Source organism: Dermacentor andersoni, chromosome 6 (assembly GCF_023375885.2).
Source record: "Dermacentor andersoni chromosome 6, qqDerAnde1_hic_scaffold, whole genome shotgun sequence".
Lineage (NCBI taxonomy): Eukaryota > Metazoa > Arthropoda > Arachnida > Ixodida > Ixodidae > Dermacentor > Dermacentor andersoni.
In genome coordinates, this window is record NC_092819.1 from 137,598,167 (window position 1) to 137,613,518 (window position 15,352).

Sequence of the window (15,352 nt, forward strand, 5' to 3'; positions counted from 1 at the left end):
GGTAATAAAGTGAAGTGAAGTGAAGTGACTGCCTTGTATCCCTCAAAAGCGATAGATCTCTTTCAGTGATAGCACTGAAAGTGTACACTGTTTGGATAAGCCAGCAGAAGCAGATGGATGAAGGGAATCGCGGAGCTCCCACTTGTGTTACTTTCACACTGAGAAGCTCTCCGCAAGAGTTCTAAGCCGGGCTAGTTGGTCTACATTCAACATGGCAAACTAGACAGATGTGTTGACTATCAGTTGATTCTTGTGAAACAACTTGATAGTTGCAAAATGAATTGATAGCATCTGCTCTGCTTGCGTATCACTTGCCCCGCCATCTGTGGAACCCCTTTTTCGAGTTTTGCACTGGAACCCCAATGCCAACACATCAGTTTGACATCATAGATTTCAAGGTGCTTGTCTCACATTCAGGCTGTTCTGGTGCAGAAAGAGACCTTGAATTCATTAGGCTGAATCTTTGATTCTTTCAGAATGCAATGTGGGCAATGTTTACAAATGAAAAATTAACTGCGCCTGTGTAGGTGCTGTTGAAATTCGTAACGTCATCATGGTGCACTGGTGCTGGAAAGTTCAGGGTGATCTCGCCACCTGTCTTTCGTTTCTGCATCTTTTCTGACTTACTAAGCCTCCTGAGATAGCGACACTGGCCCCTTTTTATAGTTTTGCATAGTTTATTAATGCAGTTGAACTTATCGTTAATCTTTAGTGTCCCTTTAAAGAACCTTAGCTGTTCAGAACTTCTCCACCACTGTCTCATCTCTAGTTGCCAGTGTTCCTCGAGAATGTTTAACTCTGTCAGTCAGTGCTTCTTGTGCTGTGGATGCAAGCACTTTTGATCTGTGTGTGTGACTGTCAAAGACCTTATGTTGTAGTCACAAGTGGCAGCCCCGCCTTCAGGTTCACAGAGACAATCTGAGTGATTGCACACCCGCCATAGTGGCATTCTGCAGTGGCTACGACCTTTTATTGCTGAGAACAACGTAGGGGGATCACTTCCTAGCTACAGTGGCCGCATTTTGTTGGGGGCAGAATGCCGAAACACCTGTTTGCTAAAATTTAGATGCACATTAAAGAGCCCTAGACAATCAAAATCAGTACAGGCCTCCCACTATGGTGCCCCTCATTCCCCGTGTGTTGCTTTGGAATGTTAGATGTGACAATTTGTTTTTATTTTTTACTTGAGTTATGTCACACTTTCTGGCACTGACCTGCCAAAAGCGTGAAGGTTGGTTATTCAAGCAAAATAAAAGATCACCTGTACTTGAATACATTATTAAATTGCTGAGCTTAATGTCTCGAAACTACACACCGTAGTGGAGGGCTCTAGATCAATTTCAGCCAGCCGGAGTTATTTAACATGCCCCTAAGAATCAAGTACACGAGCATGTTTGCATTTCGTCCCCATTGAAATAAAGCTGCTACGGCTGGAAATCGAACCCACGACCTTGTGCTCAACAGCGGAACACCATAGTCAGTGAGCCACCGTGGCTGGTTGAACAAAATTTCAAGCTTAGATGGGACGAATGTCTCTGACGAAATTTCATGACACTATGTCATCTATTGCTCATCATTGCTGCCACAGTTCGGCTGCGAGAGAAAATTATAAGTGGAAGCATTCAACCTTTGATAGGTGGTGTATAAGACATGGCATCTGCATGTTTCCAACTCCGTAATCACTTCTGGCACACACAGCCTGTAAAAGCATTGCTTTCAAGATATGCTTCTGTTGCTCAAAAGTAACCATCACTGTGGTGTGGTTTTGGACTCCACCTATAGCTTCTAGCGCATGCAGTAAAAAAAGCCTAGCCTTCGAGATCTGTTTCTGTTATCAAGAGAGAGCCATCACTGGGGCATGGATTTGGACACTGCCTATTAGGATTTTCCCTGATAACACAACTAATCATTACTTACTTCTGAACAAATGTTGAGAAAACTTGAAAGAAAAAGAAAGTGTTATGCAACACTGGTCTGATTTAACTAGGCAGCTCTGAGAGAATAAACAGCCAGTCACTGCTGCCATGCCATGCCAATATACTTACCTCTATTAGTATCAATTTCTTTAGTCTTGTATCTGTTCTGTTCAGAACAATAGGTTTTTCTGTCTCATGCAATGTTTGGCATGTGTGATGAAGTAGAAGCAGGGGAGAATGCAAAGTAGTGTTGAACTTTATTTCTCCGGCAAGTTCACTGTGTCGCAACCCAAAACGCTCAGTCTTTAGAGAATAAACTAAATTATAATAACAATGACTTGCTCAGAATCGGGTTCTTTTGTATGTTTTAGTTGTTCCTAGACATATAGCTTTTTTTTTTAACTATAGCTTTAAGTTGCCTGCAGTGGTGGTGAGCCCATGGTAGGAATGTGAAAAAGCAAAATAACCTTCGATTGCATAAAAGAGTATCAAATTTGAAGACTTTGTTTTGTCTAGGAAAGCACCTTAGATGTAACCAGATGGCTCACTAATAAGCTCTTGATTATTTTTTTCGAAGCAGCAACAAATTGCAGCACATATTCCCCTTGGGATAAAATGAAGGCAAGACATTAAATTAGCCAAAGCCCCTTCAGAAATTTCACCGGGGCAACTTTAAAACTTAACTAAGTCTAAAAAAAGGTGAAGTCATCTTTAAGGTAACTAAAAGCTAGCAAAATTCTCCAACTTTCTTGCCAAGTCACAAACACTGGTGCGAAGCACAGGGAGGCAAGCTTCTGACTGCACGTGCACTTCACGGATAGTACATTCCTTATAAGCCAACCTTTCCACAATGTAGATATGAATATTTGTGAAGGCAGAGCCTTACATTGAAACTTTGTGTGTGTGTGTCTTCCAGAAATCTCTTTGCTTAACTATTCTTTTGGCATAACCACCTATGCCTGGTATTATGGCCTGTAATGTAGACAAGTTTCACAGTTGCTGTCGCGTAGTACTTACGAATTGCCACAATGATTGTGAACAATGCGGCCCTATGGTGAGCCTTGCCATAGCACCATGTTTGTCATCTTCGGCGGTTTTGTCACAACATGAAATGCTCATGCCGGCTGAGTATATCGAGTGTAAGAGCAGTGGCAGGCAGTTTAACGTGACCGTAAAAGCATTTAATAAGAAGCATATCTTCAGCTATTGCTCCATGAATTAATGTGCATTGTACAGGACCTAGTAATTATTTTTCTTTTTGCATTCATCACTTTGAAGTGTTGAGATGTGTTCCAGCAGTACAAGTAACAATACTCTACTGCACAAAGTTAGAAAGGAAGCAGAATACAATCAATCCTGCCAAAGCCATCTTTGTTTCTGTAAGGCGCTCTAGCCTATCTGGCTCAGGGCCAGTACATTGCTCTTGATGCAACTCCAACTGATTTGGCATTCCGCAGAGCTGACCGACGCAGATGTTGGCATCCTCTTCGACTGTGCCACTGGTGTACGTCCCCAAGCAGTTGGGTGCCACATACCAGCTGACGTGCCTTATGTCCAACTGTGTGGCCAGCCAATATGTCGCACCCACTTTACCCGCACCCAGCTGACCCGGCTGTTTTGGACAGCAAGGTATGTGTGCCAGTGTGGACATATTCTGCTGGTTTGAGGGGGATCTGAAATTGTGATTTGACTATACTTGTGCATTTGGGAGTGCATTGGCTTGCCCTAACTCCTGGGTGGCCCAGATTGGACAATCATTTAGACTTGTAACAGTATTTTAAAATGAAACACGCAACTTCAAAGCAATCACTGTCATTGCTTAACACTGATGGCATTTCCTGCAATTATAGCTGAAAAAAAAAAAAGAAATCATAAATGAACAATGACAAATGTCAATTTTGTTGTAGCAGAATGGTGGCGTCATATGTCGCAGCTACAGTGACTGCTGTTTTGCCATAGGTGTGACAGATAGCAAACATATGCACTACTGTTTCGCTGCAGCAAAATTGACATCTTTTTGAGTGACATAGCTGCAGACAATGCACAGTTCAGATTTATTGGGGACAAGACAGGCAAGTAATGCCTGCAAACTTGATATTAACTAATTTTACCACAAAATGCCACCTCTGTGTGAAATTTAAGTGCAAAAAAGGCAACAATATAGCTGAAAGAGTTTTCTATACTTAGTACTCCTATTTACAGAACACTTGGTAATACTTTACTAGACCATTTTCTGATCTATGGAGTTTATATAACTTGCCCAGCACTTCTTCCTTGCAATCTCAACCAGAGTAATATAAACTAGTACTTGTGTTTTGTCCACAGTGCCTTTCTTTTTTCTATCTCTCAGCTTTAAATGAGCCCTGCAACAAATTCCAAGACTGCTGTTCTGACTCCAGTTAACAACGAAAGCATGGCATTCAGCAGATTATATATGCATGTATATACTATATTTCTTTCTCAGGTCAAAGATCATTGCTCTACAGAATGACCCAAGTAACCACAGGGGCTCACATGGTGAGTGTTTATGCTCTCCCTGGTTGTTTTGTGGTCCAGATTATGTAAACTGTTCCTAACACATTTGCTTTAGTCAATTATAATCTTGGTACTGCAGAATGTGTTAACAATTGAAACTTTGGTTGGCATGCTGTATTTTAGTGTTCATTCTGCTGCTGTAATGAAACTGAAAATGCAGTATCAGAAGTTACAGTGTTGGTTACAGTGAAGGGAATACTTGTTCGCTCAGTAGCTCAGGAGAGAGATGGGAAGGGGGGGGGGGGGCACATTTTGTATGCACATGCATGTCCTGGCCAGTAACTTGAGTTGGTTGGCTCAGAGTCAGCAAGCCAATGTGTTGCATATCATCACGCCAATCAAACAGCTGCAGATTAACAACCATGCCAAGTACATGTTTATTTGCTTCGTTTATGTGCCATGTATCGCCACAAACCAAACTAGTAGAGGCCATCAAGATTGGCCCATCAAAGCATCATTACAGCGGTGCTTCTTTTGCAAAGGCTGGATCGCAGTCTATATGTGTATATATATATATATATTGAACTGATGTCAACATGTATGGTTACAATGAATATTGGACACAACAAAAGTATTCTCGTGTTGTGTCGAAATATTCTCCTGTTGTGTGCAACTTTGTTATACTGAGGTTTGACCATATGAACAGAAGCAGTTATTTTGATTCATTTAAGGGTGAAATGCTTCAAGCACCAATCTATTCTGCTCTCATTTAACCCCACAATCTCCAACTTCATATTTTTGATACCCAGAGTTTGCTACCTCAAAATGGTCATTTAAGTGCAGGAAACTTAAACGCAAAGCACATAGTATCATTCATAACATGCTGAAGCAAAGTTTCCATCGTCGGTAGCTATTTGAACCTATTACACTAGTTAGTTACTGCACTGATTAATTTATCACTCAATTAGCATTTCATTTTTGTCCTGTTCATGGCCAGAAATAATGGTGAATAAGCTTTTGTAATCTTCTCTGGCGTGGAATGAAGCTTGGGCTTTGTGAGGTTAAACTTACGTGGAATACATTTGCCTTTAGATGGAAAAAGTGGGGTACAAAGTCATCTGTGACATTAATTTGGCCTTGTTACTTCTGTGTGCACATGGTTATCCTTGAGCCTATTTAGGCACCTCCCTGTCTGACTGACACAGCACCGGCTATGTGAGAATGGTATTAAATCCCACATCGACTTTACATGCAACAAAGCATGTGATGTGCTTGTTTGCGCAAACTTAATTGGGGACCTTGCACGTGTGTGCCAGAACTGAAAATCCAAATATTCAGTAAAACATTAACAATAGTAATTCCTCAGCACCTCGAAAAATACAGCAAAATCTCAGTAATTGGAACTCGCTTAATTTGAACTTCTGGTTAATTTGAACTGACGTTGTGGTCTCGTCATAATCACATGTATTTCAGCGTGCGAAAAAGCTCAGTATTCGAAATCCTGAGCATTAGCTTTGGGTAATTCGAACAGACTACGCCCTGCATAGACTGTCACATATCTTTGAATTTGTACAGTCGAATCTCGATAATTCGAACTCGAAGAGGCCCAAGAATTAGTTCGAATTAAAAGAAGTACTTGTTCTCGGAGTATTCATTTGCCATAGCACAATGCACGAATAGTGCGGGTTGTGAAATACCGTGGCGCGTGAACACACAGCGAACAAGGATCACGAAACTGCCCACATCCACCAACGTTCGCTTTCTGATAATGGCAGAAAACGAAACTTTAAGGAGCAAGCTGGCACCGGGTTGGCAGGATTGGCAGCACTGGCGCGGATGCGCGCGCACGTGGAGACCATCAAAGATGAGGGAGTTACGAGGGAGCTGACAGGGAGGGTGAGGGAGCGTAGTTGCGAGTAAGGGCGGGAGGGAAGTGGATTTGTTTTCCTGCCAGCTTGATAGACAGCGCTAATTACCTCTGCCACTGAAGCAACGGAGTTGCCGAGGCCGGACTGGGCCTCTGCCGCTGCTTCCCTCTGCGAGCTCGCATGCTTTTTTTCTTTTCATCACGAGGTCTTGGATTAGACTCGTCATTGTAAGTAAACAAGCGCAAATGAGACCAAACCAAGCCATGCGAAACAAGCACGAGCGAGAGTTCGCGCTTGTTTATATTGGTGGTTGTTTATAGTGGGCTTGTTTATATTGGTGGCTGATTATATAGCCATGGCTATATAATCAGCCACCTTTGACTTCAATAAACAGTTGCAAGTAGCGCCTTGTCCTGTCTTTTGTTCCTTCCTAGTGTGCCGTCACTATTGGCTCTTCATCTATTGAAAGGGAATTCCAAACTAGACAGCGGCGATTTCAGCGACGGTGGCGGTGTAGTCTCTGACGTCACAGACATAGGGTAGCCAGTAAAAATTCATGAGTCAGGAACACGCAACCAATCTTTAAAATTCATTCTCAGGAAAACTAAATGACTTGCAGCCATATTGTTTGGTACAGACAATCAGAGTAAAAGAGAACGTGTATTCAAAGTTTTATTAAGATCAATGGACATAGAAAAATCGCCAGAGTTGCGCTCTGATACATTAACTTGCTTTTAATTGCACGTTTTTCTCCTGGAATGTGTTTTCTGGCAAAAAAAAAAAAACAGTACCCACTGCCGCGACTTAGTGCCATCGTGATAGTGATTACTGCGATAACGAAAATAAAATACCCTCCCTTTTGCTGCTTGCGCATTTGCCAAGAAAATTTGACTGCTCTGCACCAGACGACAGAGTTTGTTTCATTGCTGCATGTTTCCCCTCGATTTTCAGTGGCCACGATGCACTTGCACAATATGACCTTGTGCAGCACTGCGCATGACGCTCTCAAGAACTGGTTCAGAAAGTGCAACTAAATCGAATGGGCCTTATCTAATGTGCCGAGTTCTTGTCGTTCTTTGCTTAGTGTATTAGTTTCTTGCACCTTTTCCAAAATAAATGACATAATCACTACTGAAATTAGACAAGCACCAACCAAGTCAGTTTATCAGAATCAACGCAACGTTTTGGAGTTATCAGACTACTTTATCAGGTTGACATCGGCAAATTGCAGTGGCCTTCTGTACGAGATGCTACCTAAAACTTCTGGGAATTCAGTCATAAAAAAAAAATTGCGATAATGCCTGATTAGCACTGTCTTCTTCAAAGTAGTTCCTTTGAGCATGTATACACTGATCCCAGTGTTTCTGCCACGATTCCATGCATTCATGGAACTCTCCGAGTGACATTGTGTTAAGGACTGTGTGCGATTCCAACTGGATCTCTTCAGCAGTGTGAAACCAATGTCCTTTCAGCCTGAACTTCAACTTTGGGAACAAGAAAAGGTCACAAGGGGCGAGGTCAAGTGAATAGGGTGGGTGCAGAAGTACTGTGATTTGTTTGGAAGTCGGGAACATTCGAACGAGTTATGTGTGAGCGAGCGCATCGTCGTGATGAAGCCAGTTGTTTTTCCACTTCTTGAGATGTTTGCAATGAATGCTCTCTTGAGCGCCTCAAAATGTCACAGTAAAGCTCGCTGTTCACGGTTTGTCCAGGAGGTACGAATTCCTTGTGGACAATTCCACGTAGGTAAAAAAAAACCAATGAGCATGGACTTCACATTGCCACCAACTTGATGTACCTTTTTAGGCCGCGGGGAATTCGGCGACTTCCATTGCGACAGCTGCTGTTTGGTTTCAGGATTGTAGCCATAAACCCATGTATCAAACCCGGTTATTACATTGGAGAGGAATTTGGGATTGTCTCTGACTTGTTACTTCAGTTCCGTACAGACAGAAACACGGTGCAGCTTCTGTTTGTCACCGAGCAGCCTTGGCATGAATTTTGCAGCAATATGCTTCATGTTCAAAGCATGCGACAAAATTCGCTGAACTGTGTCGTATGATTGTCCCACAATGTCGCAGATATCCTTTATAGTTAGCCTGCAATTTACAAGGACAGCCTTACGAACCTCTGCTATTGTTTCCGGGGTTGTGCTCGTTGACAGGCGTCCAGAACGTTCGTCATCGTCAACACACATTCAAACCTCTTTGAAGCGTTTATGCCATAAAAACGTCCTACTTTGGCTCATGGCATCGACTCCAAAAGTGTCCTCTAGCATGCAATAAGACTTTGCCACAATTTCTCCAAGTTTAAAACAAAACTTGATGCAAATCTTTTGCTCCTTGAAGTCTGTCACATTGATTGCTAAGAAATATGCCAAATCAGTGAAACATTGCGTTGCAAAACAACACTTCGCAAAACAGTACTTCATCTTAGATGCAAATCATTCAGCACACTGATCCGCAAGGCATACTGCTGGCTATATCTAGTGGTGGAAATGTATACCAACCCAGTTTGCCTGCGCTTTTCAAATTCCCAGGAGTTTTGCTTAGCACTTCATAGATCCAGCTTGTGGCCCTGGCAATGGTCGCCTGGGGAGGCAACCCTGCATACGTCCTGCATGTAAGTTAGTGGAAGCTCTCCTAACATGCAGTTCATTGTCCCTTTGGCACCCTGAATGTGCCGTGACAGGGTCGAACAGCTTGCGCAGGTTTCTTTCCATAAAAGGATGACGGCACCATCAAAATCAAACCTGTGCCTCATTGCCTCAGTGTTAGGCCATGCCATTGCTCTGGCGGTCCAAGTGACAGAAATTGTTTCTGTCTGCCTCAGTCATTAAAGGAGGTTTTTAGTCACCCCGATATAAGCTATAGATTCTGTAAATGACACCTTGAGTCTTCTCAAGGGTCCACTGGTCTTTGGCCTGAGGATGAGACATACAAGCATCGCTAGAAATTGCATTGCTGGGCTTCAGTTTTAGGAGGTGCTGATATGCAGCTTTCATTAGAGTCGCACCTTTCTCAAACAGTAAGCAGCTGACATGTTTGGATGGGCCTCTGGTGTGTGCGCGAAAGGTACTTTTATGTGCCGTAGCTATCGGAAATTAATTTGTCACATGCTGTTTGCAGTAACATTCAAATGTGTCTTCACATAAGATCGACATAAGTTGGTGTGTGCAACATATTTTTAAGATATACTCATAAGCTTCGCAACTACTTATCAGGAAAAATGTCTAAATCATCAGCTTAGAAACTAAATGCAAATGGTGAATTCGTTACTGCGTGGAAGAAATCAAAAAGTGATACAGTCAAAATGTTTTATTTGAACTAAATCACTGCTTCCAAAAGTTTCAACTCATAGTCTCTCTCTGTCATTTAGACACTGCTGCTGTCACTGAAAAAAGTGTTCTACAGCTACAGGCAGCCTAAGAGCACTTGAGATGACTGGCTTATCAGCGACAAAGCGATATTCCCTCCTGCAATATTTCGGACAGCAACCTTTAAGGCAGACATCTTTCGCGATGCTTATCGCGACTGGACGTAGCAGCAGTGACGGAATGTTGATGGCAAGCATTACAGGCCCTCGGACAACGTAAAAGCGGTAATTGCCGCATCACTTCACAGTGGACGCACGCGTGGTTTGTGCTCACCTCTTCGCTCGGAAGGAAGAGCGTTGGTGCTGCACTTGGCTTTAGGCGCAACTTAACCGCATACTTCATTTCTCGCACCAACCACGGGTCGTAGGTATAGTCCTCCGGAGTGAAGTGGTGCTTACAGACGAAAACGTCTATGCTGCGGTAGTCTTCCGGGAGGCCGATACATTGAAGCCAGACACGACAAAGAGAACTTTCGAATGGCGCTCGGTGCAGAGGCCTCACGTTTTCCATGCAACCGAGTACAGAACATTGAGTCGCCCTGTTACACATTCTGTTCGCTCAAGCACGCTTGTGTAACCACCGAGGGTGCAAATGCTTTTTAACGAGCGAAAGTCTCGAGGAACCGCCAAAATGCACGCTGAAACTGTTTTTTTCGCAAACACATTCATATAGGCATGTACATTGGTGCTTCTGGCATATAAACGCAAGCATTCGTGCTCAGGTAACGGCTTTCAAAAAACAATGCATGAGTGTGCGCGAGCGAGCAGTGCCGTAAGCACAATGTACAGGAACTTGCGTCACTCATCGAAGTCCCCTATGAGCGTTGTACTTCAAGGATTTCTGCCTGCTTTTCTTTTTCTTTTCTTTTAAAATGCCTTCATCACTTCGCAATGACAATAAAGGCTGACGGCCTAAGTACGCTCCTTAGTACTAACCGGTTCTAACGGTTTATGAACCGTAGCCAAGCTACCATGTGCGTTTTAGCGTGCCACTTTACGAATTATGGAATGTGTGCAGATGACAGACTTAGGAGTCCGGACTATATTTTCTTTCCAGCGAAAATTTTACGAGGAGGGCAAATGTCTCTGTAGACAGGAATTAACTTTTGTTTTGTGAGATGCAGTGCGAATTTCCAGAAAAATAAATGTAATTCACTAAAAGTAGAGAAGAGCAATATTGGAACTTGCATATTTTACAAGTTTGAAGACCTATCACTCCAAAACTAAAACCAAACATTTTTTTTTTTTTTTTAGTGGGTGGGGGAGGGGGCAATTTTAGACTCTTTGTACTCTGGACAAGAAAACTTAGACATGTGTCACTCACAGTATCTTCCTTCTTTTTTTTCTTTCTTTAATACTGCCAAACTTTGCTTTTTGAGCAAGCACCTCTCACTGACCCCAATATCGGTGGCTTTGTGGGCCCATTTTAGCTAAGGCAATGAAACTGAAAAAAAATTCTGACAAATCTTCTAATACTTTCTTGCAAACTAATGCAAAAAATCTGCAGCTACATTACGTACTTGTAATAAAATTCTAAAAACGCAAAAATTGCAAAAGCAGCCAAAATTGGCCTATTTTAATGACATTTTAAAAAGAACTGTATTTCCCGAGTTCTGTTAAAATTCTGCAGAATGCCCTCGCAGGACTGATAAAGCTAGTACTGCAGAAACGTATTGCCTTATCTCTTTTTAAGTGGCAAAATTTAGCCTATCTTTAGAACCCTGCATGGTCAACCCTATGAACTCTGTAGTTCTAATAATAAAAATGAAATTACAATCATATTGCACTCCGAGCTCGTTGTTTTTGTGGTAGTAAAGAAAAGTGACTCGTATTGTGTCTTTTTTGCCTCTTCTGGCCCATGTAATGAGTTGAGCTTGGGTTTTCAGAGATCCTGTATCCGTATCTTTTCTGTGGTACATTAAGGTAGCAAGCGCTCATAGCAAGCTGTTTAAGGCTGGCTCGGGGGATACAACTTCTGATGCTACTCTCTCATTGCACCTGCCACCTGAAATGCTCCCCATTTATATGATCAACACACAGGCCCCGTGGGAAAGGGCGATGACACCACTGCAGTGGCAAAGCCCCTCCATACACACTTTTTGCCGACCAGGTTAAGTACCACCAACCTACGCACTCCTCCCTCGCTCATCCCCCCAGCTTCCGACATCAAACAGAACTTATGTAGTCACAGCTTCTGGTTTCAGCCAGAAGCTACATCACAGCTGCATAGAGAGCGCTAGCCTGCAACAAGCAAAAAAACTCGGGAACCGAAAACCCTGCAAGTGGAACAACCGGAAATGGAAACTCCGTAAGTGGAAATTGCAGAAGCAGAACTGGTTTGAACAACAAATCAGGGAACAGCGGCGCACGTTAAAGGTTGGCACTACTTAGCAAAAGCGGCGGTGGCGTGTAGATAGAGGGGCTTTGTGCAATCCTACCACACAATCGAGGCTACTTTTACCACATAAGTTATTGTTTCACATAAGAAAATTTTAACTGAGACAAAGTAAAAAAAAATCTCGTTATCAAGTCGCAAAATGTTGCTGCTTAAAAAAGTGCATGGTGTAGAGAATACAGTTTTTTGTGCATTAAAGGGACACTAAAGGCAAATACTAAGTCGGCGTGGACTGTTTAAACACCATTCCAGAAACCTCGCAACACTTGTCTTGTGCCAAAAAAAAAATACTACAGTCGCCGACCGTTTATTCGGACCTCACGGGGACTGCGGAAATGTCCGAATAAACAGGTGTCCGAAAAAGCAGATTAAGAAAAAAAAATGAAATCCTTTATTTCCCCGCATTTATTCGGACTCGGCAGTAGGCTTGAAGAAATCGTGAATGCACCGTTGCCGCTGTTCCGTTTACGTGCAATCAGATAAGCCTGAATCTCGGAGAGGGTCAGTACGGTCACTATAGGCACCTGAAAGCACAGTCAATGCTTGTACATGCTCCGCATGCGACGGCAGCATAGCACATGGTGCGTCATCTTCCGACTCGGAGTCATCGTCCAGTGGCGCAGCAGAAACCTGATGAATACCTGATACTGATACTGCTGATACCTGATACTGCTGTACAGCAGTATCAGCACCTGTGAAACTGTCAAATGAGACGGTGTCCAGAATCACAATGCAAACACTGCACAGATCTCGGCAGAACATTTTCGGCGTCAGTAGGGAGCACATAGGAAGGCGACAAATCCTAGGCTTCCCGGCACCCGCTTGCCGGCATTCCCCTGCGCAATCTGCACGGGCACTGTTGGCGCCATTAGATACTTGACACGATGTTTCCATACGCCGCGTTGCATCACCGCAACCTCGACACAGCAGACAAAGCAAACATCACCACGCCGTCATGCCGACATAAGTCGCACAAACAAAAAACGTGGCCTACTCGCAGCGTCGTGCACGAAGAAAGAAACGAATCAGCTGCTGGATTGTCTTCACATGGCTTACTAAGCTGAGACCGCAACTGCTGTGTAGGCACGAAGCAGGCAGAAACGATGATGATGAGCGGGGATTTGCAGTAGCGCCACTTCGTGGGGCAGCAAGGAGGCTCCGTTCAAAACAAAAATGGCGTTCAGCAAGTCGAACCATGCACCGGTCAGAGTCGGTGCATGGTGCTCTCGATCGAATTGGCTGAAGGAGTGTCCGAAAAATCAGACGAGAGGTTGCAAGGTGTTCGAACTTTCGGCAGTTGTTATACATTATGGTCTATGGGTAGAATGGTGGTGCCGCAAAGCAGACCGAATAATCGAACATGTCCGAATTTTTGGAGTCCGAAAAATCAGTTGGCGACTGTAAGCCTACAAGAAAATTGCATCCAAAGGGTCCGAATACCTTTTTTGGAATTCAAATCTCCCACCACCTAACTGGAGGAGTGGTGACGTTGCATACGCGATCACCACCCTTTGCTGCCATCGGTGAGTAAAATGGCGCCCGACAGGGCGAGGTACTGAGTCAAGACAGAGCGGCAGATTCGCAGCTGCAGCTGCTTTTTGGTCAAGTAGTGTGGACCGTTCGGGCATCCCGCGACATCACATAGAAGTTCAATTCTCTGCTACTTGCAGTTTGTGCGAGTTTCACAAGCCAGCAAAACCAGCACAGCACTATGCAATAACTACTGAAACGCAAAAGCGTGGGCGGCGCGGAGTTGAGTGAAAATGAAACCTATCGACCGCCCACGTCGTTGTTAGAGGTATTTCAATGAGTTCAGTTTTCTAAAAGTAAAATAAAACTGGACAAGTAGCATTTTATTTCGTCTTATAATACAATAAAGGATGTTTCATGCAACGAGTGGCTGAGTACTAATGACACAATTTAACTGAGGAGTGCTTTCGTCATCGGGCAAGTACTTGAATGTCCCAGGGGAGTCTCTAATCATGTCCTGCATTCACCTCAATTATTAAGGCTCTGTTCGCGATAATCTATCACTTTAGCTTGACTTAATATTTGCCTTTATTGTCCCTTTAAACATTTTATTCTTAATCTGTACAACCTCTCTTATGGAGTTAAGGTAAACTGAGTTTTATTAATCGAATCACAGCACGGACGAGAATCCAAGTTTCGCCTTCGATAGATTAGCAAAAATGGTGGGCTTATTTAAAATTCTCCGCTTTTTTTTCTTTCTTTTTTAAGGGCACTTTGGATCAATGGGTTCAACTTCAAAAATGTTTTGCTTCTTTTTTGACATGCTACATGACTTACAACAATGTGTGTTCTCTGATTGCTTGTCTTTTCTTGGAACTGGAGGGTAAATGTTAAAAAACATAAATGTGAGAAGTGAGAATGTCACTTATTTCTCCCGGTTTGTTCTGCCGGTGCATTTCGTTCGTTAGGTAGTGATGTGTTGGCACTTACTTATGGTGAGCATGTGCAATAGGAAGCTTGGCATTTCTATAAAATGCTTGTTTCCAATAAAGCATCAGCTGTAGTCAGCTCATGATCCTGTTGTTTTGTGTCTCCCCTTCGTCTTCATTGTTTGGACTGTACTAATTATAAATCAATACCAACCAGCATAGTTCTCCTGTCTCTTAAATATTTTTGCCCTTTAAATAACAAAAGAAAATTATTTGTGATTTCTGTAAAACTATTTAAGTTCATCTCCCATCTCTTGTGATTACTTTCCTGTAAAATTATGTTGCTTTACTTCACTACTAATGCGAAAACGTGACGCAGACTAAGATATCCACATCACTGTCCAATGGCGGGTGTAGTTATCAAAGTCAGTGGCATACTCATCTAATTTTGTTTCTGAAGCAATGAATTTCACAAAGTCTGGAGTTGGTGGCAATTATGCGCAGGCAGTTCGCATCATTATTGTGCCAAAGGGTTGTTCAGAAGCTATTATGAGGCTAATAAAGATTGACTGCAGACTTTAGGGAGGGTGTGATGAAGCTATGTGAAGTTATATGACGTTATCTATATTGAACTATAAAACAGCACAAAAGATAGAATGCCAAAGAGGCACAACAACCACACATAGTGCTACGTGTGGTTGTTGTGTGCCTCTTCTGCATCCTCGTCTTTCGTGCTGTTCCCTAGTTCAAGATGTTCAACCAACTAGCTGACGCGTTCACTTTACTAGTTGTACAGTCAATAAGGAGTGTACACTGAACTCGGAGAAGTAATCATGAAAGGAATACTCACACGTTTAACAACAACAAACATACTAATGTTTTACTAATGTTTTGGCTGGTCGCCCAGCCTTCATCCAAATGAAC

The 15,352-nt window shown here is 42.9% G+C and overlaps 1 protein-coding gene across 1 annotated transcript in view; it reads left to right on the plus strand.

Moving 5' to 3' along the window:
* The window catches only part of LOC126523557 (protein MMS22-like), a 152,225-nt gene that overhangs the window by 8,964 nt on the left and 127,909 nt on the right, over positions 1 to 15,352 (plus strand). Inside the window, exons 3-4 of the mRNA XM_050172154.2 lie at positions 3,374 to 3,545; positions 4,381 to 4,433. Of these exons, the coding sequence (XP_050028111.1) occupies positions 3,374 to 3,545; positions 4,381 to 4,433 (225 nt within the window). The remainder of the gene's footprint in view (positions 1 to 3,373; positions 3,546 to 4,380; positions 4,434 to 15,352) is intronic.